This window comes from Lepisosteus platostomus, chromosome 2 (genome assembly GCF_059453375.1).
Source record: "Lepisosteus platostomus isolate fLepPlt1 chromosome 2, fLepPlt1.hap1, whole genome shotgun sequence".
NCBI lineage: Eukaryota > Metazoa > Chordata > Actinopteri > Semionotiformes > Lepisosteidae > Lepisosteus > Lepisosteus platostomus.
In genome coordinates this window covers 10,230,025-10,251,378 of record NC_142612.1, presented here as the reverse complement: position 1 = coordinate 10,251,378, position 21,354 = coordinate 10,230,025, and the positions used below count along the sequence as shown (strand labels likewise).

General features: G+C 36.2%; 1 protein-coding gene across 1 annotated transcript; it reads left to right on the top strand.

Moving 5' to 3' along the window:
• Positions 1-11,455: 11,455 nt before the first annotated feature.
• LOC148675893 (otospiralin) lies at positions 11,456-17,358 on the top strand. The gene is made up of 4 exons (XM_088597436.1): positions 11,456-11,590; positions 11,675-11,776; positions 15,505-15,531; positions 16,918-17,358. The coding sequence occupies exons 2-4, from the start codon at positions 11,713-11,715 to the stop codon at positions 17,097-17,099; spliced, it is 273 nt and encodes a 90-aa protein (XP_088453562.1). The 5' UTR covers positions 11,456-11,590; positions 11,675-11,712; the 3' UTR covers positions 17,100-17,358.
• Positions 17,359-21,354: the final 3,996 nt, after the last annotated feature.

The following is a 21,354-nucleotide window of genomic DNA, read 5'->3' as shown; positions in this document are numbered from 1 at the left end:
TGACCATTTTTGAGCGACAGCCGCGCGGCTTAACAAAAACTCCAAAATCTGGCCAAATTTTTTTCTCGAGGAAACAGCAAAACAACAGTTTTCCTGCATTTCAAACGCATCCTAAAGCACAGCAAATGCATCAGAAAATGTCTAGTTCTTTCTGAAACCCTAACTCTATAACCCTACCTCGGGCACTTCTGGAACACACATAAACTACTGAATTGTATCAACAAACATGCCTAGCAATTATGTATTCAAAACGTCACCCAGGTGACTCCCAACAAGTCAGAATCTTTTAGAATATCATTTCTTGTTTTATTCAGTATATCTGCACTAAATCTGTTTTAAATTTCCAGTGTTTTGCTTTTTCTCACCTGCTCCTGAATTGGCGTATAAAATGAGCATGTCATGTGCCGTTTGCAGGACAGTATTATAATTACCACTACACTGTGGTTAAAAGTATCATTGCATTTGGCATTAAATGCAAGAAAGAAGAGATTTTCACATTCAGAATGACTTTTCCAAACTTTTCATTTTTTGACCATTTTTGAGCGAAAGCCGCGTGCGGCTTAACAAAAACTCCAAAATCTGGCCAAATTTTTTTATCGAAGAAACAGCAAAACAACAGTTTTCCTGCATTTCAAAAGCATCCTAAAGCACAGCAAATGCATCAGAAAATGTCTAGTTCTTTCTAAAACCCTATACCTAACCCTACCTCGGGCACTTCTGGAACACACATAAACTACTGGATTGTATCACAAACATGCCTAGCAATTATGTATTTAAAACGTCACCCAGGTGACTCCCAACTAGTCACAAACATTTAAAATAACGTTTTTCAGTATATTCAATATATCTGCACTAAATCTGTTTTAAATTTCCAGTGTTTTGCTTTTTCTCACCTGCTCCTGAATTGGCGTATAAAATGAGCATGTCATGTGCCGTTTGCAGGACAGCATTACAATTACCACTACACTGTGGTTAAAAGTATCATTGCATTTGGCATTAAATGCAAGAAACAAGAGATTTTCACATTCAGAATGACTTTTCCAAACTTTTCATTTTTTGACCATTTTTGAGCGACAGCCGCGCGGCTTAACAAAAACTACAAAATCTGGCCAAATTTTTTTCTCGAGGAAACAGCAAAACAACAGTTTTCCTGCATTTCAAAAACATCGTACAGCACAGCAAATGCATCAGAAAATGTCTAGTTCTTTCTGAATCCCTAACCCTAACCCTACCTCGGGCACTTCAGGAACACACATAAACTACTGGATTGTATCAACAAACATGCCTAGCAATTATGTATTCAAAACGTCACCCAGGTGACTCCCAACTAGTCACAAACATTTAAAATAACGTTTTTCAGTATATTCAATATATCTGCACTAAATCTGTTTTTAATTTCCAGTGTTTTGCTTTTTCTCACCTGCTCCTGAATTGGCGTATAAAATGAACATGTCATGTGCCGTTTTGCAGGATAGCATTACAATTACTACTACACTGTGGTTAAAAGTATCATTGCATTTGGCATTAAATGCAAGAAAGAAGAGAATTTCACATGCAGAATGACTTTTCCAAACTTTTCATTTTTTGACCATTTTTGAGCGACAGCCGCGCGGCTTAACAAAAACTCCAAAATCTGGCCAAATTTTTTTCTCGAGGAAACAGCAAAACAACAGTTTTCCTGCATTTCAAAAGCATCCTAAAGCACAGCAAATGCATCAGAAAATGTCTAGTACTTTCTAAAACCCTAACCCTAACCCTACCTCGGGCTTTTCTGGAACACACATACAGTACTGTACTGTATCAACAAACATGCCTAGCAATTATGTATTCAAAACGTCACCCAGGTGACTTCCAACTAGTCAGAAACATTTAAAATAACGTTTTTCAGTATATTCAATATATCTGCACTAAATCTGTTTTAAATTTCCAGTGTTTTGCTTTTTCTCACCTGCTCCTGAATTGGCGTATAAAATGAGCATGTCATGTGCCGTTTGCAGGACAGCATTACAATTACCACTACACTGTGGTTAAAAGTATCATTGCATTTGGCATTAAATGCAAGAAACAAGAGATTTTCACATTCAGAATGACTTTTCCAAACTTTTCATTTTTTGACCATTTTTGAGCGACAGCCGCGCGGCTTAACAAAAACTCCAAAATCTGGCCAAATTTTTTTCTCGAGGAAACAGCAAAACAACAGTTTTCCTGCATTTCAAAAGCATCCTAAAGCACAGCAAATGCATCAGAAAATGTCTAGTTCTTTCTAAAACCCTAACCCTAACCCTACCTCGGGCACTTCTGGAACACACATACAATACTGTACTGTATCAACAAACATGCCTAGCAATAATGTATTCAAAACGTCACCCAGGTGACTCCCAACTAGTCAGAAACATTTAAAATAACGTTTTTCAGTATATTCAATATATCTGCACTAAATCTGTTTTAAATTTCCAGTGTTTTGCTTTTTCTCACCTGCTCCTGAATTGGCGTATAAAATGAGCATGTCATGTGGTGTTTGCAGGACAGTATTACAATTACCACTACCCTGTGGTTAAAAGTATCATTGCATTTGGCATTAAATGCAAGAAACAAGAGATTTTCACATTCAGAATGACTTTTCCAAACTTTTCATTTTTTGACCATTTTTGAGCGACAGCCGCGCGGCTTAACAAAAACTCCAAAATCCGGCCAAATTTTTTTCTCGAGGAAACAGCAAAACAACAGTTTTCCTGCATTTCAAAAGCATCCTAAAGCACAGCAAATGCATCAGAAAATGTCTAGTTCTTTCTGAAACCCTAACCCTAACCCTACCTCGGGCACTTCTGGAACACACATAAACTACTGGATTGTATCACAAACATGCCTAGCAATTATGTATTCAAAACGTCACCCAGGTGACTCCCAACTAGTCAGAAACATTTAAAATAACGTTTTTCAGTATATTCAATATATCTGCACTAAATCTTTTTTAAATTTCCAGTGTTTTGCTTTTTCTCACCTGCTCCTGAATTGGCGTATAAAATGAGCATGTCATGTGCCGTTTGCAGGACAGCATTACAATTACCACTACACTGTGGTTAAAAGTATCTTTGCATTTGGCATTAAATGCAAGAAACAAGAGATTTTCACATTCAGAATGACTTTTCCAAACTTTTCATTTTTTGACCATTTTTGAGCGACAGCCGCGCGGCTTAACAAAAACTCCAAAATCTGGCCAAATTTTTTTCTCGAGGAAACAGCAAAACAACAGTTTTCCTGCATTTCAAACGCATCCTAAAGCACAGCAAATGCATCAGAAAATGTCTAGTTCTTTCTGAAACCCTAACACTATAACCCTACCTCGGGCACTTCTGGAACACACATAAACTACTGAATTGTATCAACAAACATGCCTAGCAATTATGTATTCAAAACGTCACCCAGGTGACTCCCAACAAGTCAGAATCTTTTAGAATATCATTTCTTGTTTTATTCAGTATATCTGCACTAAATCTGTTTTAAATTTCCAGTGTTTTGCTTTTTCTCACCTGCTCCTGAATTGGCGTATAAAATGAGCATGTCATGTGCCGTTTGCAGGACAGTATTATAATTACCACTACACTGTGGTTAAAAGTATCATTGCATTTGGCATTAAATGCAAGAAAGAAGAGATTTTCACATTCAGAATGACTTTTCCAAACTTTTCATTTTTTGACCATTTTTGAGCGAAAGCCGCGCGCGGCTTAACAAAAACTCCAAAATCTGGCCAAATTTTTTTATCGAAGAAACAGCAAAACAACAGTTTTCCTGCATTTCAAAAGCATCCTAAAGCACAGCAAATGCATCAGAAAATGTCTAGTTCTTTCTAAAACCCTATACCTAACCCTACCTCGGGCACTTCTGGAACACACATAAACTACTGGATTGTATCACAAACATGCCTAGCAATTATGTATTTAAAACGTCACCCAGGTGACTCCCAACTAGTCACAAACATTTAAAATAACGTTTTTCAGTATATTCAATATATCTGCACTAAATCTGTTTTAAATTTCCAGTGTTTTGCTTTTTCTCACCTGCTCCTGAATTGGCGTATAAAATGAGCATGTCATGTGCCGTTTGCAGGACAGCATTACAATTACCACTACACTGTGGTTAAAAGTATCATTGCATTTGGCATTAAATGCAAGAAACAAGAGATTTTCACATTCAGAATGACTTTTCCAAACTTTTCATTTTTTGACCATTTTTGAGCGACAGCCGCGCGGCTTAACAAAAACTACAAAATCTGGCCAAATTTTTTTCTCGAGGAAACAGCAAAACAACAGTTTTCCTGCATTTCAAAAACATCGTACAGCACAGCAAATGCATCAGAAAATGTCTAGTTCTTTCTGAATCCCTAACCCTAACCCTACCTCGGGCACTTCAGGAACACACATAAACTACTGGATTGTATCAACAAACATGCCTAGCAATTATGTATTCAAAACGTCACCCAGGTGACTCCCAACTAGTCACAAACATTTAAAATAACGTTTTTCAGTATATTCAATATATCTGCACTAAATCTGTTTTTAATTTCCAGTGTTTTGCTTTTTCTCACCTGCTCCTGAATTGGCGTATAAAATGAACATGTCATGTGCCGTTTTGCAGGATAGCATTACAATTACTACTACACTGTGGTTAAAAGTATCATTGCATTTGGCATTAAATGCAAGAAAGAAGAGAATTTCACATGCAGAATGACTTTTCCAAACTTTTCATTTTTTGACCATTTTTGAGCGACAGCCGCGCGGCTTAACAAAAACTCCAAAATCTGGCCAAATTTTTTTCTCGAGGAAACAGCAAAACAACAGTTTTCCTGCATTTCAAAAGCATCCTAAAGCACAGCAAATGCATCAGAAAATGTCTAGTACTTTCTAAAACCCTAACCCTAACCCTACCTCGGGCTTTTCTGGAACACACATACAGTACTGTACTGTATCAACAAACATGCCTAGCAATTATGTATTCAAAACGTCACCCAGGTGACTTCCAACTAGTCAGAAACATTTAAAATAACGTTTTTCAGTATATTCAATATATCTGCACTAAATCTGTTTTTAATTTCCAGTGTTTTGCTTTTTCTCACCTGCTCCTGAATTGGCGTATAAAATGAACATGTCATGTGCCGTTTTGCAGGATAGCATTACAATTACTACTACACTGTGGTTAAAAGTATCATTGCATTTGGCATTAAATGCAAGAAAGAAGAGAATTTCACATGCAGAATGACTTTTCCAAACTTTTCATTTTTTGACCATTTTTGAGCGACAGCCGCGCGACAGCCGCGCGGCTTAACAAAAACTCCAAAATCTGGCCAAATTTTTTTCTCGAGGAAACAGCAAAACAACAGTTTTCCTGCATTTCAAAAGCATCCTAAAGCACAGCAAATGCATCAGAAAATGTCTAGTACTTTCTAAAACCCTAACCCTAACCCTACCTCGGGCTTTTCTGGAACACACATACAGTACTGTACTGTATCAACAAACATGCCTAGCAATTATGTATTCAAAACGTCACCAAGGTGACTTCCAACTAGTCAGAAACATTTAAAATAACGTTTTTCAGTATATTCAATATATCTGCACTAAATCTGTTTTAAATTTCCAGTGTTTTGCTTTTTCTCACCTGCTCCTGAATTGGCGTATAAAATGAGCATGTCATGTGCCGTTTGCAGGACAGCATTACAATTACCACTACACTGTGGTTAAAAGTATCATTGCATTTGGCATTAAATGCAAGAAACAAGAGATTTTCACATTTAGAATGACTTTTCCAAACTTTTCATTTTTTGACCATTTTTGAGCGACAGCCGCGCGGCTTAACAAAAACTCCAAAATCTGGCCAATTTTTTTTCTCGAGGAAACAGCAAAACAACAGTTTTCCTGCATTTCAAAAGCATCCTACAGCACAGCAAATGCATCAGAAAATGTCTAGTACTTTCTGAAATCCTAACCCTAACCCTACCTCGGGCTCTTCTGGAACACACATACAGTACTGTACTGTATCAACAAACATGCCTAGCAATAATGTATTCAAAACGTTACCCAATTGACTCCCAACTAGTCAGAATCTTTTAAAATATCATTCCTTGTTTTATTCAATATATCTGCACCAAATCTGTTTTAAATTTCCAGTGTTTTGCTTTTTCTCACCTGCTCCTGAATTGGCGTATAAAATGAGCATGTCATGTGCCGTTTGCAGGACAGCATTACAATTACCACTACACTGTGGTTAAAAGTATCTTTGCATTTGGCATTAAATGCAAGAAACAAGAGATTTTCACATTCAGAATGACTTTTCCAAACTTTTCATTTTTTGACCATTTTTGAGCGACAGCCGCGCGGCTTAACAAAAACTCCAAAATCTGGCCAAATTTTTTTCTCGAGGAAACAGCAAAACAACAGTTTTCCTGCATTTCAAACGCATCCTAAAGCACAGCAAATGCATCAGAAAATGTCTAGTTCTTTCTGAAACCCTAACTCTATAACCCTACCTCGGGCACTTCTGGAACACACATAAACTACTGAATTGTATCAACAAACATGCCTAGCAATTATGTATTCAAAACGTCACCCAGGTGACTCCCAACAAGTCAGAATCTTTTAGAATATCATTTCTTGTTTTATTCAGTATATCTGCACTAAATCTGTTTTAAATTTCCAGTGTTTTGCTTTTTCTCACCTGCTCCTGAATTGGCGTATAAAATGAGCATGTCATGTGCCGTTTGCAGGACAGTATTATAATTACCACTACACTGTGGTTAAAAGTATCATTGCATTTGGCATTAAATGCAAGAAAGAAGAGATTTTCACATTCAGAATGACTTTTCCAAACTTTTCATTTTTTGACCATTTTTGAGCGAAAGCCGCGTGCGGCTTAACAAAAACTCCAAAATCTGGCCAAATTTTTTTATCGAAGAAACAGCAAAACAACAGTTTTCCTGCATTTCAAAAGCATCCTAAAGCACAGCAAATGCATCAGAAAATGTCTAGTTCTTTCTAAAACCCTATACCTAACCCTACCTCGGGCACTTCTGGAACACACATAAACTACTGGATTGTATCACAAACATGCCTAGCAATTATGTATTTAAAACGTCACCCAGGTGACTCCCAACTAGTCACAAACATTTAAAATAACGTTTTTCAGTATATTCAATATATCTGCACTAAATCTGTTTTAAATTTCCAGTGTTTTGCTTTTTCTCACCTGCTCCTGAATTGGCGTATAAAATGAGCATGTCATGTGCCGTTTGCAGGACAGCATTACAATTACCACTACACTGTGGTTAAAAGTATCATTGCATTTGGCATTAAATGCAAGAAACAAGAGATTTTCACATTCAGAATGACTTTTCCAAACTTTTCATTTTTTGACCATTTTTGAGCGACAGCCGCGCGGCTTAACAAAAACTCCAAAATCTGGCCAAATTTTTTTCTCGAGGAAACAGCAAAACAACAGTTTTCCTGCATTTCAAAAGCATCCTAAAGCACAGCAAATGCATCAGAAAATGTCTAGTTCTTTCTAAAACCCTAACCCTAACCCTACCTCGGGCACTTCTGGAACACACATACAATACTGTACTGTATCAACAAACATGCCTAGCAATAATGTATTCAAAACGTCACCCAGGTGACTCCCAACTAGTCAGAAACATTTAAAATAACGTTTTTCAGTATATTCAATATATCTGCACTAAATCTGTTTTAAATTTCCAGTGTTTTGCTTTTTCTCACCTGCTCCTGAATTGGCGTATAAAATGAGCATGTCATGTGGTGTTTGCAGGACAGTATTACAATTACCACTACCCTGTGGTTAAAAGTATCATTGCATTTGGCATTAAATGCAAGAAACAAGAGATTTTCACATTCAGAATGACTTTTCCAAACTTTTCATTTTTTGACCATTTTTGAGCGACAGCCGCGCGGCTTAACAAAAACTCCAAAATCCGGCCAAATTTTTTTCTCGAGGAAACAGCAAAACAACAGTTTTCCTGCATTTCAAAAGCATCCTAAAGCACAGCAAATGCATCAGAAAATGTCTAGTTCTTTCTGAAACCCTAACCCTAACCCTACCTCGGGCACTTCTGGAACACACATAAACTACTGGATTGTATCACAAACATGCCTAGCAATTATGTATTCAAAACGTCACCCAGGTGACTCCCAACTAGTCAGAAACATTTAAAATAACGTTTTTCAGTATATTCAATATATCTGCACTAAATCTTTTTTAAATTTCCAGTGTTTTGCTTTTTCTCACCTGCTCCTGAATTGGCGTATAAAATGAGCATGTCATGTGCCGTTTGCAGGACAGCATTACAATTACCACTACACTGTGGTTAAAAGTATCTTTGCATTTGGCATTAAATGCAAGAAACAAGAGATTTTCACATTCAGAATGACTTTTCCAAACTTTTCATTTTTTGACCATTTTTGAGCGACAGCCGCGCGGCTTAACAAAAACTCCAAAATCTGGCCAAATTTTTTTCTCGAGGAAACAGCAAAACAACAGTTTTCCTGCATTTCAAACGCATCCTAAAGCACAGCAAATGCATCAGAAAATGTCTAGTTCTTTCTGAAACCCTAACACTATAACCCACCTCGGGCACTTCTGGAACACACATAAACTACTGAATTGTATCAACAAACATGCCTAGCAATTATGTATTCAAAACGTCACCCAGGTGACTCCCAACAAGTCAGAATCTTTTAGAATATCATTTCTTGTTTTATTCAGTATATCTGCACTAAATCTGTTTTAAATTTCCAGTGTTTTGCTTTTTCTCACCTGCTCCTGAATTGGCGTATAAAATGAGCATGTCATGTGCCGTTTGCAGGACAGTATTATAATTACCACTACACTGTGGTTAAAAGTATCATTGCATTTGGCATTAAATGCAAGAAAGAAGAGATTTTCACATTCAGAATGACTTTTCCAAACTTTTCATTTTTTGACCATTTTTGAGCGAAAGCCGCGCGCGGCTTAACAAAAACTCCAAAATCTGGCCAAATTTTTTTATCGAAGAAACAGCAAAACAACAGTTTTCCTGCATTTCAAAAGCATCCTAAAGCACAGCAAATGCATCAGAAAATGTCTAGTTCTTTCTAAAACCCTATACCTAACCCTACCTCGGGCACTTCTGGAACACACATAAACTACTGGATTGTATCACAAACATGCCTAGCAATTATGTATTTAAAACGTCACCCAGGTGACTCCCAACTAGTCACAAACATTTAAAATAACGTTTTTCAGTATATTCAATATATCTGCACTAAATCTGTTTTAAATTTCCAGTGTTTTGCTTTTTCTCACCTGCTCCTGAATTGGCGTATAAAATGAGCATGTCATGTGCCGTTTGCAGGACAGCATTACAATTACCACTACACTGTGGTTAAAAGTATCATTGCATTTGGCATTAAATGCAAGAAACAAGAGATTTTCACATTCAGAATGACTTTTCCAAACTTTTCATTTTTTGACCATTTTTGAGCGACAGCCGCGCGGCTTAACAAAAACTACAAAATCTGGCCAAATTTTTTTCTCGAGGAAACAGCAAAACAACAGTTTTCCTGCATTTCAAAAACATCGTACAGCACAGCAAATGCATCAGAAAATGTCTAGTTCTTTCTGAATCCCTAACCCTAACCCTACCTCGGGCACTTCAGGAACACACATAAACTACTGGATTGTATCAACAAACATGCCTAGCAATTATGTATTCAAAACGTCACCCAGGTGACTCCCAACTAGTCACAAACATTTAAAATAACGTTTTTCAGTATATTCAATATATCTGCACTAAATCTGTTTTTAATTTCCAGTGTTTTGCTTTTTCTCACCTGCTCCTGAATTGGCGTATAAAATGAACATGTCATGTGCCGTTTTGCAGGATAGCATTACAATTACTACTACACTGTGGTTAAAAGTATCATTGCATTTGGCATTAAATGCAAGAAAGAAGAGAATTTCACATGCAGAATGACTTTTCCAAACTTTTCATTTTTTGACCATTTTTGAGCGACAGCCGCGCGACAGCCGCGCGGCTTAACAAAAACTCCAAAATCTGGCCAAATTTTTTTCTCGAGGAAACAGCAAAACAACAGTTTTCCTGCATTTCAAAAGCATCCTAAAGCACAGCAAATGCATCAGAAAATGTCTAGTACTTTCTAAAACCCTAACCCTAACCCTACCTCGGGCTTTTCTGGAACACACATACAGTACTGTACTGTATCAACAAACATGCCTAGCAATTATGTATTCAAAACGTCACCAAGGTGACTTCCAACTAGTCAGAAACATTTAAAATAACGTTTTTCAGTATATTCAATATATCTGCACTAAATCTGTTTTAAATTTCCAGTGTTTTGCTTTTTCTCACCTGCTCCTGAATTGGCGTATAAAATGAGCATGTCATGTGCCGTTTGCAGGACAGCATTACAACTACCACTACACTGTGGTTAAAAGTATCATTGCATTTGGCATTAAATGCAAGAAACAAGAGATTTTCACATTTAGAATGACTTTTCCAAACTTTTCATTTTTTGACCATTTTTGAGCGACAGACGCGCGGCTTAACAAAAACTCCAAAATCTGGCCAATTTTTTTTCTCGAGGAAACAGCAAAACAACAGTTTTCCTGCATTTCAAAAGCATCCTACAGCACAGCAAATGCATCAGAAAATGTCTAGTTCTTTCTGAAACCCTAACCCTAACCCTACTTATAAACTACTGTTTGTATCAACAAACATGTCTAGCAATAATCTATTCAGAACGTCACCCAGATGACTCCCAACTAGTCAGAATCTTTTAAAATATCATTCCTTGTTTTATTCAATATATCTGCACTGAATCTGTTTTAAATTTCCAGTGTTTTGCTTTTTCTCACTTGCTCCTGAATTGGCGTATAAAATGAGCATGTCATGTGCCGTTTGCAGGATAGCGTTACAATTACCATTTAATAAGATTGATGATAATCAAGGTCTCTTGGTCAATCAGAGTTAAATGTCCTTAAAATGCCATACCATTTTGTTAACATTTTAATCATTTTACCTTGCTTCATAAGGAATAATGGTAAGAAGTACAATATGACCATTAAAGTGAATATGCAATTGTAAAACTAAGTATGTTTTTTTACATTTTCATTGATTGTTTCTTCATGCTTCTTGAAACTAAGTTCTTGAATCTACAGTCATCTAAAATGGTGCAATGACAAATAATTTTTCTAGTCATTTAATTCAAATACTGATTCACATTCATACATTTGTTTTTTCAGGTTTTAAAAGGTTGATTTCTCCCATCTGTTAAAGCAAGCCCTTTTTTCAGGGATTGCATTTTTGTCCAACATTGGTACAGGGACTCTTTTCACATAATTGAGTCTTTGAATTTTTGTTTGCACACTTGGGTGCTAAAATTCAAGATGCAATAGGGGAAAAAAGCAGCAAAGTATGACATATAGAGCAAGAGTGTGAAGAACAAATTCTGAATGGTGATGCTGATAGATATTCAGTCTTTTGGCTACAATTTCCAAACACGTAGAAGAAGAAGGAGCTTCCAAACAGGTATAGTACAGTATTATTTTAAAAATACAATAGTGTGAAATCTATGTAACTGTATGTCTTATGACTTTAACTTTTATTTTTTAGAGTTCACGTGAGAAAGATATTCATATCTTTGGGAAATCATGAGCCGCCTCTGTGCTTGTCTGCTGCTCTGCACCTTACTTCATGGCCTGGTCTCATTAATAGGTATGCCTATTTTTTTTTAGTCTTTTGGGTTGTGTGCTAATTAGGCCAAAGTCCCAGATAGGGGAAAGAGACAACAAAATTGTTTATCTTTCAACCTTGTTACTTATCTGTACTTCCCTTATAGATTTATATTGATGTTTATCAGTTATACCTTGCATTTGACTAAATTTCCTCATTGATGTGAGAAAAACAAAATACAATGAATGCCTTGCTCAGCTTAAAAATAGTTCTCTTAGGTATGTTAATAGGAAGACATACATTTAAATTTACAGGATAAACGTCTCTACTTTTTTAAAGAATGAAATTTTATTTAGCTCTACGTACCTGTTACTTTAAGGAGAAAAAAGTCAATAAACAGTAATGTATTAAAATAGCACATATACATATAAATATACATTAAAATACATGTATTATTTAAAAAGATTATTAAGGTATGAATGAACTAGTTTTATATATACTGTATATATTCCAAATAAACATTTTTAATCTGTTAGTTCATGGATGTTGCTACAGTAGATTTCAAATGAGCTACTGTTGACAGGAAAACTGTGAGACTGGACTGCATATTATACAAAAGTGTTTGATCAGCAATATATCGTCACTGAACAAAATACATAAACATAATAACAGACTATAGGGAATACAGACTGATATTTTGAGTGAAAAGACTCAAGAAAAGATACATGCACAACAAGACACAGAGGAGATGTCACTAGAGAAGGGCTACTCTGGTAAGCAGGCTGCTTTCTGTAAGGTGTGGAGAGCTAGAATTTAAAGTAGTGCTTGCTCTAGTTTGCACAAAGCAACTGCATACTCCTTCCGGATCCTTTTGCCGATATGTTATCATCTAGTCTAAATATCAGGCTTTTCTTTACAGAAGTCATGTTGTGTTGCAGAGTAAGATCTGCATCTGTAATCCAGTTTCAAGAAAAAAAGGAATTCTATTTTTTAATACATTTTTTATTCAAATTTGACTGGTTGTCAGTGACTTGCTGAATGGGTTAGAGCTCTGTTGTATGGTTTTCTTCGGCACCTAGAAGAGGAAGTCATAGTGTTGTAAGGTAAGGTCTGTTTCTGGAAAGGGCAAACACAGAATAGTATTGTCAAAATCAAAATGCTTTTTGTTACTCTTTCATTCCTGGAGAGAGCAGCAGGTGGGGCGAGGGAAGGATAGGTGGTCACAGAGGGCACGGAGAAGAGAGGCGTCAGGGGCATAGCTGGAGGTGTAGCACTAACAGGATGGGAGAATGAAGGAGAGGCTGTTTGGTAGTTAGTTTTCAAAACAGAAGGGCTTTGGACTGGAGGGACCCGTTTGGAAAAGGACTCACTTAAGAAAAAGGACCTATTTGGTGTCTTGTAAAGTTGAAATTGGACTGTTGCAGCTGCATAAGGATAGGTGGAGGTTGGCATGGCAAAAATAGCCACTGAGAATTCTGTGATGAAGCTTATTTTACCGTTGATTTAGTTCCGCTTTTGGTATGGTTTGCTTTCGACTCAGTAGGAGTTCTTTTACGTGTGCCAGCAGCCATGTCACCCTGCAACTTACAATTGGCAGCCCACTGAAGCTAAGCAGGTGTTAGTGAGGCCAGCAGGGGGCGCTCACCCCGTGGCCCATGTGGGTCCTAATGCCCCAGTATAGTGACGGGGACACTATACTGTAAACAAGCACCGTCTTTCGGATGAGACGTAAAACCAAGGTCATGACTCTCTGTGGTCATTAAAAATCCCAGGGTGTTTCTCGAAAAGAGAAGGGGTGTAACCCCGGCATCCTGGCCAAATTTCCTATGCCTCCTAATAATCCCCCTCTATGAATTGGCTACATTACTTTGTTCTCCTCCCCCCACCACTCCGACGGCAGGTTGGAGTATTCTTGGTCGCATTTAATGGCAACATCAGCTCAAAGATTTGGTTCAAACCACCAAATGGAGACGGGCATGCCGACAAGCGGACCCTGCTGATGCGTGATTAACTATAGGATGAGAGAGAGGAGTTCTTTTACGTACTACTTTTATTTGGCTGCTTTATTCTAAATCCAACCTTTCATAACTCAGAGAATGTTGTGAAGGAATGTTCTGTTTTGCAGTGATGTAGTAGTTTATTTTAAGTGGCAATAAAATGTTTGTAACCTCGTCCAGGTTCATGTCAGTTGACTAGAATTTAAATGTTTGTTTGGTTATAAGCACGTGTGACTTAGAGTCATGTTTCAGTTGTTAAAAACAATCCCATGTTTAGCTTTCTTTTAAATATATTTCTCTGTGCCAATTGCTAAAGGAAGAGAATCTTTTTATCAGGACTGTGTACTAGTCTTCTAAGCTGCAAAACTGTACTGACATCATGTGATTGGTAAGGTGTAGGCTACAATAAAGACAATACCTTTTTCTCCCTTTTTTAGTTTTATGTAAACATTTTGCAGAACATGTTTAACCGTGGAGTCTTATTCAGAAACAAATACATACTTAAGTAATCTCTCCAGTTTTCAGACAATAACCATCCATTCTTCACTCCAGATCTTATCCAATAGAAGTTATTGCAAGTAAGTTCTATACAAAGGTCTTTCTTACATTTGGTATATGAAATTAATATGCTATTTAAGATATTTAATTACCTGCCAGTTTGTAATCATAATTGCAATAGAGTTGCTCATTCTCTAGGTCACCCAATTCATGTTAATGACAGGCATGAGCACAAAAAACACCAATTTCATGTCGTAACTGTTAGTTCAGGAGTCTACATTCATTTTTTAAAATTTAATAAAGAGTTTTCAAGCTATGGGCATCCACTCTATACTCCAAGTCTGATATTAAGATTTTAAGGCTGTTTATTATGCTCTGACATTTTATTTGTGTGTTTGAAAGCCCACTATGGGTAACTCTTTTTGGGGTTTAAACTGCCCCTTCCAGAGGGCAGACTTTTATCTTTTTTATCCTAGTGGTTTGAAGTCATTTGTAATCTGCAGACACCTGTCTTCTTGGCAACAGCTTTGTGTTGATTAGCTGTAACAACTGAGCATTGGTTCTCTCCATATAAATCTGTGGTAAATATAATTTGTTTGTAGAAGTGTAATTTTTTACTGTTTAGCATTTATGTAATGGTGCATGGGGGACGTTTGTGGGGTCCAGCTATCTTTTCCAGGATACCCACAAATTACATGGTTTGAAGTCAAGATAGTCATAGATCGTAAATTCTCTGTGTTCATTGAAATAGTAATACTGGATTTATCCAAATCTATTGAACGCTATATATCTTCTGTAGACTAACTATTAACGGTGTAGTTTTTGTTTAATTTATATAGATGTTTATTTTAATCTAGTCATTTATACAGTATGTTGCATTGGTATGTATAGTATGAGGGGCCCATATTTTGTGGAATCAAATGCTTCATCTACAGGGCAGAATGAGTGGCTTTTCCTCTAATAGGGTATTTGAAAGTCAAAATGTATTGTAAATCTCCAGACGCAAGAATGGTCACTCCTTAAACCTTCTCCAAAACAAATGCACTTTCCTTCTCAAAACTACATTGTTTTTTTCTATGTATTTTATAAATGTAAGAAGTTAAGTTTTGTGAATGACAGATTGTATTTTCAATGTACACAAAGTTTGGATTTAAAAGTAAAAAATACAGTCCAGGTCTATACAATTCTCTGCAAGTATAGCTCTTTCAGTATCTAGCTGTCAATAAAAAATCAGTACTCTTAATCTTGTTTTTTCTCTTTTTAACTAAACATTAGGAGCAGATTCCAGTAAAGATGACAAAGGTGAGTACTGTTACATACATCTGAACTAAGAGTTATGAATAATTGAGAAATATCACATACCATATGCATACACATATATACATATTTACACACAATAAATTGCATCAAACACTATACAAGTTAAATATATATGAATTATAAACAAAAAAGCAATATACCTTTTTTTCATTTTTAGTCATTTTGTGACGAATCCCTATTTTCTTGATATCTCTTCCAATAAATACATCAGATAAAGTGAACTGAAGGCTTTCGATTGTCTTTATGGGTCATTAATTTCTACACTGCTGGTGTGAATTGAAAAGTAGTGTACCTTAAATCTCTTTAGGCTTCTACAGCACAAATGCTTTGGAACACAAATATCAAATAACTCTATCTTTGTATTCACACAGGACCCAGTTTGATTGTTAAAACTTTTATTTTTAATAACAAAGAATGTGAATTACTAAGTGTGCATTGAAATTAAATAAAATTAGACCACCTATGATTTTTTCTTAATGAATAGAGATTTGACTTTTTTAATATCTTAAAGATTGTGTATGGAATTGTTTTTACTGTTGTCCGGATAGGAGTTACATGGGAGGAATCCAACGGAAACTTTGGCTTTGAGAGGATGAATGATAATACTGTAGCATTCACCAGTGGGGGTATTTAGCCCAGATCATTCTTCAGATCTATCACGCTGTTCCTCACTTTCTCATTCCTCTAGTAAATTGCATACCAGCAGCTTGATTAAGTATTTTTTTTATGAAAACAACAAATCAAATAGAAATTTCAAAACAGAAAAATGAAGTCTTTATGAAGTACTGTATATACTACATGGGGGAAGATGATTGTAGACCATAATACTAACTGTATTTCCTTTAAATATATACATATAGATGAAGAAGTATAGCTCTTATACTGTAGGGTTTATGTGCTTGATAAGGTTTTGCAATTGTTTGTGTGGGGGATCCAAATGAGATCTTAAATGAATAATATAAGCAGCAAAATTACATGTATTTTTACTTCACACCTATTATTGCATCTTCAGTCTACTGAAGATTCCTAAACATGCATAGGACTCCAGGCATGAACTCTTCCTGATGGTTTTCATAAAACATTTTCTTTTGATGAATAGAGACTTACAGTAACAAAAAAACGAAGAAAATCCTGTGTTATTAGTTTGTTAAAATGACACTGTTATGCAAAGCAGCTTGCACGAGAACTAATTTATGAAGTTGGTTATTGCGTTGAAACATTTTGAATGGAGTATAGTAACTTGTTTACTACTGCACTATGGATTTTAACTCAAAACCTTTCACTTACAAGTCCAAAACCCTAACCATTAACTCCCTTACAACTGCATGTACAGTAGTTGTGACCCATTGTTTTCTGTTGCTTATGCAGAGTCCCGTGACAAACGCAGCATTCCAAACTGGGGATACAGTGCTTCTGACTTCTTTGGCTGGATTGAGAATCTCCGCAACCATGCTGGCTATGACAAAATAGATGAATTAGCCAGAACCTTCTGGGCACACTTCCCTTCGGCCTCCAGGCTCGGATATGACAGCCCTGAATCTGAGGAGTGAAGATGGCTCAAGCAACGGCTGTAAAATTTTTAAGTACAACTAGAAAGCCTATATCCCTATATCACCAGGACGTTCCTGTAAGGACTTTTTCTAGGAAAATGCTTTCCTAGGAAAACGACTCGTAGCAAAACTGTTTCATCTGCAGTTTTGTAATTTAATCCAGTGTATTAAGACAAACTGTATATTATTAAAATGCTAGAATGTCCCCAAATTTCTACTTCTGCAGGACACTCAATAAAAATGGTCCATGTACAATAAAGACTACAAGATTACAGCATCTTATTTGTTATTCAGGCTTCACAGCTTGTGGGCATATTTAAGTTTAGAGTTGGGTGCAGATTTTTATAGTTAGCATTAGGGTAAGACCTAAAGTTAAAAGTTATTGGACGAGTGCTCAAGTTTAAGGGTTCAGGTACATTTTATGGTTCTGGTCATAGGTTTGGACTTTGAGGGTTTCAAGAGGAAGGATAGGACTTAAAGGTTGAACACTATTAGGGTAAGAATGAGGTTTGAGATAAAGCTTTAGAGTTTTGTATTAGAAAAGAATAAAGAACTCAAAAACTATATATACTGATACACAAAAATGCAACAGTCAGGGCTTATTGATTTGATATTCAAATAGTTCAATTTAAATATCAAATGAAATCCCAGAAAATGTAAAAATAAATACAAATATAAAACTCATGATGTATTCTGTGTGAAGTGAAAATGATAACATTTTGAAATATTTACTCTCAGTTTTGCCAGTATAGCAATTTTCATCCCAATGCACTTTACATACTGTACAAAAGTGGACCCAATTTATTCACCACGAAATCTATTCACAGCACCCAGATGTTACACAGCAACCAGTCTCTACCAGCAGGCTAACCAAACAGCAGATCAAACAAACAAGTAAAACATTGCTTCAATAATAGTATTAAAAAGTACATTTAGGTAGGTGAGATTGAATAAGACCAAAAGTGGAATTTATCTCCAACACCAATATTAGCTAATGCTACAAACAGTGCCATGGCATTGTTAATCACCGAGTAGTCTAGACATTGTTTTAATATATCATCTGAAGGACACTACCTGTTACTGGACACTGTCACCACAATGGAACAATAGTTTGGAAAATCGGGTCCAGAATGATGTGTACCACCTTCTGGTCTACATAATCCATTCACAGCATTACTCTGATTTGTGAAAAAGGTCAAAATGTCAAATATTGACCAGACACAGCCTTATTTAGCTTTTAAGATTTGATGAGATCAGGCTACAGAGCAGTAAGGTTTATTTCTCCTGTTGATGGTATTAGTGTGTTGTTCACACATGTTTTATTGGACTCAAGTCAGAAGAAAAATTGTGATTCCAGCACTGAGAAGACTTACATTGTACTGTAGAAAAACAACACTTATGATAGACTAGCAGGAACAAGAAAATTGTCAACATATTACTAAACAAGATTGCCCTCAATCTGTAACAAGACCTTGTCCTATTTGGCCTGTGTCTTCTGTTCTTGTGCCTCATTACTGATTCTGTATGGGAATACATGCCATGGCTTGGGAATGTCATTAAGGATTTTGAATACTATAAATATGATTCCTTTTAGTCTTCTCTACTCAAGGCTAAAATCACTCATAACCTGTCAATAAGATGAACCTGGGCAATATATGTTGCTCATTCACCACAAAATGTCTGAGTTAAAGTCTAGCCTGAGCCCTCTGTTTTGTGTTATATTTCCCATTTTTAGCTATTACTGTTGTTGTTTATTTAATATTCTCCATGTTAGTTAAGCACGGCTTGCCGTTTTAAAATCCATGTTGATAATGGTAATCATGTCTCCATATAGATTTACTGTTTAAATCCATAGATTTATATAGTTAAAAGATATGGCATTTAGTTATAATTACAGTATGATTTAAATTAAAACTGGAACTTCTAGGTCTATAATTACTTAGTTTCACCCTGTTCATGGAAGGTGTGATGCCGCTGGTGGTGCAGTCATCATACAGGACCATTAGTAAGCTGGTCTTGAGAGGAAAGTTCCTTGAGACAGGAAAGTGTTCAATGGAAGATTTATTTATATACACATAAATCCAGCAGAACAAACAAAAAGAAAAAAAAGCCTAGATCATGGATGGAGATTCTACCTTACTTATTCATCTAACTAAATATCAGGAGTACTCTGCCCCCCGATCTGGAAAAAAAACCTCTCCATATTGTTTTGAAAATTAAAGACAAATATATCTCCATTGTAAGCTGACTTGGCATTTTCTTTTGGGTTTCTCTTACATCTCTGCATCTGCCTTTCTTTTCATGTTCTATTACTTTTGGTTCCTCTTGTGCTTCTGTCTCCCTCAGTTTCATTTCCTCAAATGTTTTTATCCTATCATTGCTTTTCACTCTACCACTCGTTGTTTTTATTTCTGTCTTCTCAGTCCTCCTCTCCCTCTTGTATCACAACCTCCCAACAGGAGGTAAGCAAGTGGTACAGTATATCCTGGTATATGTACTGTATACTGCTGATAGCTCTTTGTAGTGCCTCTTTTTAGTATATACATTTCCAGAATATTTATTTCCTTTCATATGCTAATTATAATAAAATAAGGTTTTTCTATTTACCCATCGGAGTAGTTTTGGTTTAATCTTCTTTTAGAGCATTAGCTCCCATTTGGCTATTCTGTGGATTTATATGATCTAGAACAAGACATACACCTGTGCCTAGTTCCAGACATGATGTCAAGCCGCCATCTTAAATCTTAGTTTCTGTCCACTGCCATCTTAGTGTGGTGAAAAAACATCAATGACCCACCTTGGAAAGTAGTTTCCTTGCACTATCACACACCTAAGGGCATCACAATGAATTCTACGATAGCAATTTTCCAGCTGATGGGTATTTCCTCTGCCTTTAGTGGGTATGCAAGTGAATGTTGTTCTAGGGCCAGCCCCTAGGGTAAATCTCACCTCCAGCTCACCCCTGCTCTCAATCTAGGAAAGTTCTCATTCTAGACCACTCTCATTGTATATGACCAGTCTCCCCTGGCAATCACTTTTTTCAAGTTAGATTTAGAATTTAATCATAACTGTCAGCAGGACAGTAAAGAGAAAAGGCAACCTATTCAATGACCAAAGTTTTGAAATGCTCTTTACCCTTTTGAAATGTCTTCGCTCTAAGTTTTCTCTTCTGTTGCAAGCTTCTACGGTTTTCCCTGTATTATAAGAAAAGTCAGTCCTGTCCCCCAACTTGTCTACCTATTCCTCTTAGTTCCCTCTATTGAGAATTCACACTTCTCCCATCTAAGAGAAGCCTCTGTGCCCCCAGGGGTAAAACCAACAGACTCAGGAAATGTTTCATTCCCACTGCAATCACACTCTTAAACAATGCAAAGTAACTACCTTGTCCCTTGTTTCTTTTCTCCTGTAACACTACTGTATTCTCTTGTGCTAAACACTTCATTCTCTGGCCTTCTACTCTATCACACAGGCTGCCTTCCATCATGCCAATAATAACCAGGCAATTATCATTACTCAAGCAGGATATATTGATATTTTTCTTTATTATTACAATTATTAAATCAATCTGTTTTTGAAAGAGCATTTATTATTATACATATTTAAAGAAAATACTCTGAAACAAAAAAAAATCAATTGTATATTTTTTTCTTGGAAATATGTCTGGTAACATTGTCTATTTGATATACAGTATGTTCATCATTAGTCTTCTATTACGAATACGATAGTTAAAATGATTATAAGAACTAGAAGTTCACCTATAAGCAAACCTTATCCAATTAATTAATCAACATAGCTGAGTTTTTTTTTCTATATCTAACTTGATAAAGTTGATAACTTGTTGGATACACATACAGGTGTCAAACAGCAGCCATTTCAGTTGTTTTCCTGAGTTAGATCCTAATAAATGTGAGAGAAACTACATATGAAAAGTATATTTTATTTCTATTAAAGCTGTGGTATAATTCCATTCCAATATTTTGGTTAGGTCCTAATACAGTAAATGTGAGAGATGACCATAAGGAATGAGACTGCCCAGACTCCCCAAAGAATTTCTGCAAAGGTTGGCTCCAAAGGTCTAGCCTAGGTTAAAGGAGCAGCAGCTCACATAAGATACTATAAGGATCTCCTTCATAACATGGTGACATGTCTAATAGTACACAGCAGGTTTCAATCAGAGTAGAACGTGTGTCCAATACTGCTCGCTATTCCTCACAAAGTAAAGGTTAATAGCAATAAGGTTCCCAAATTATAGGAG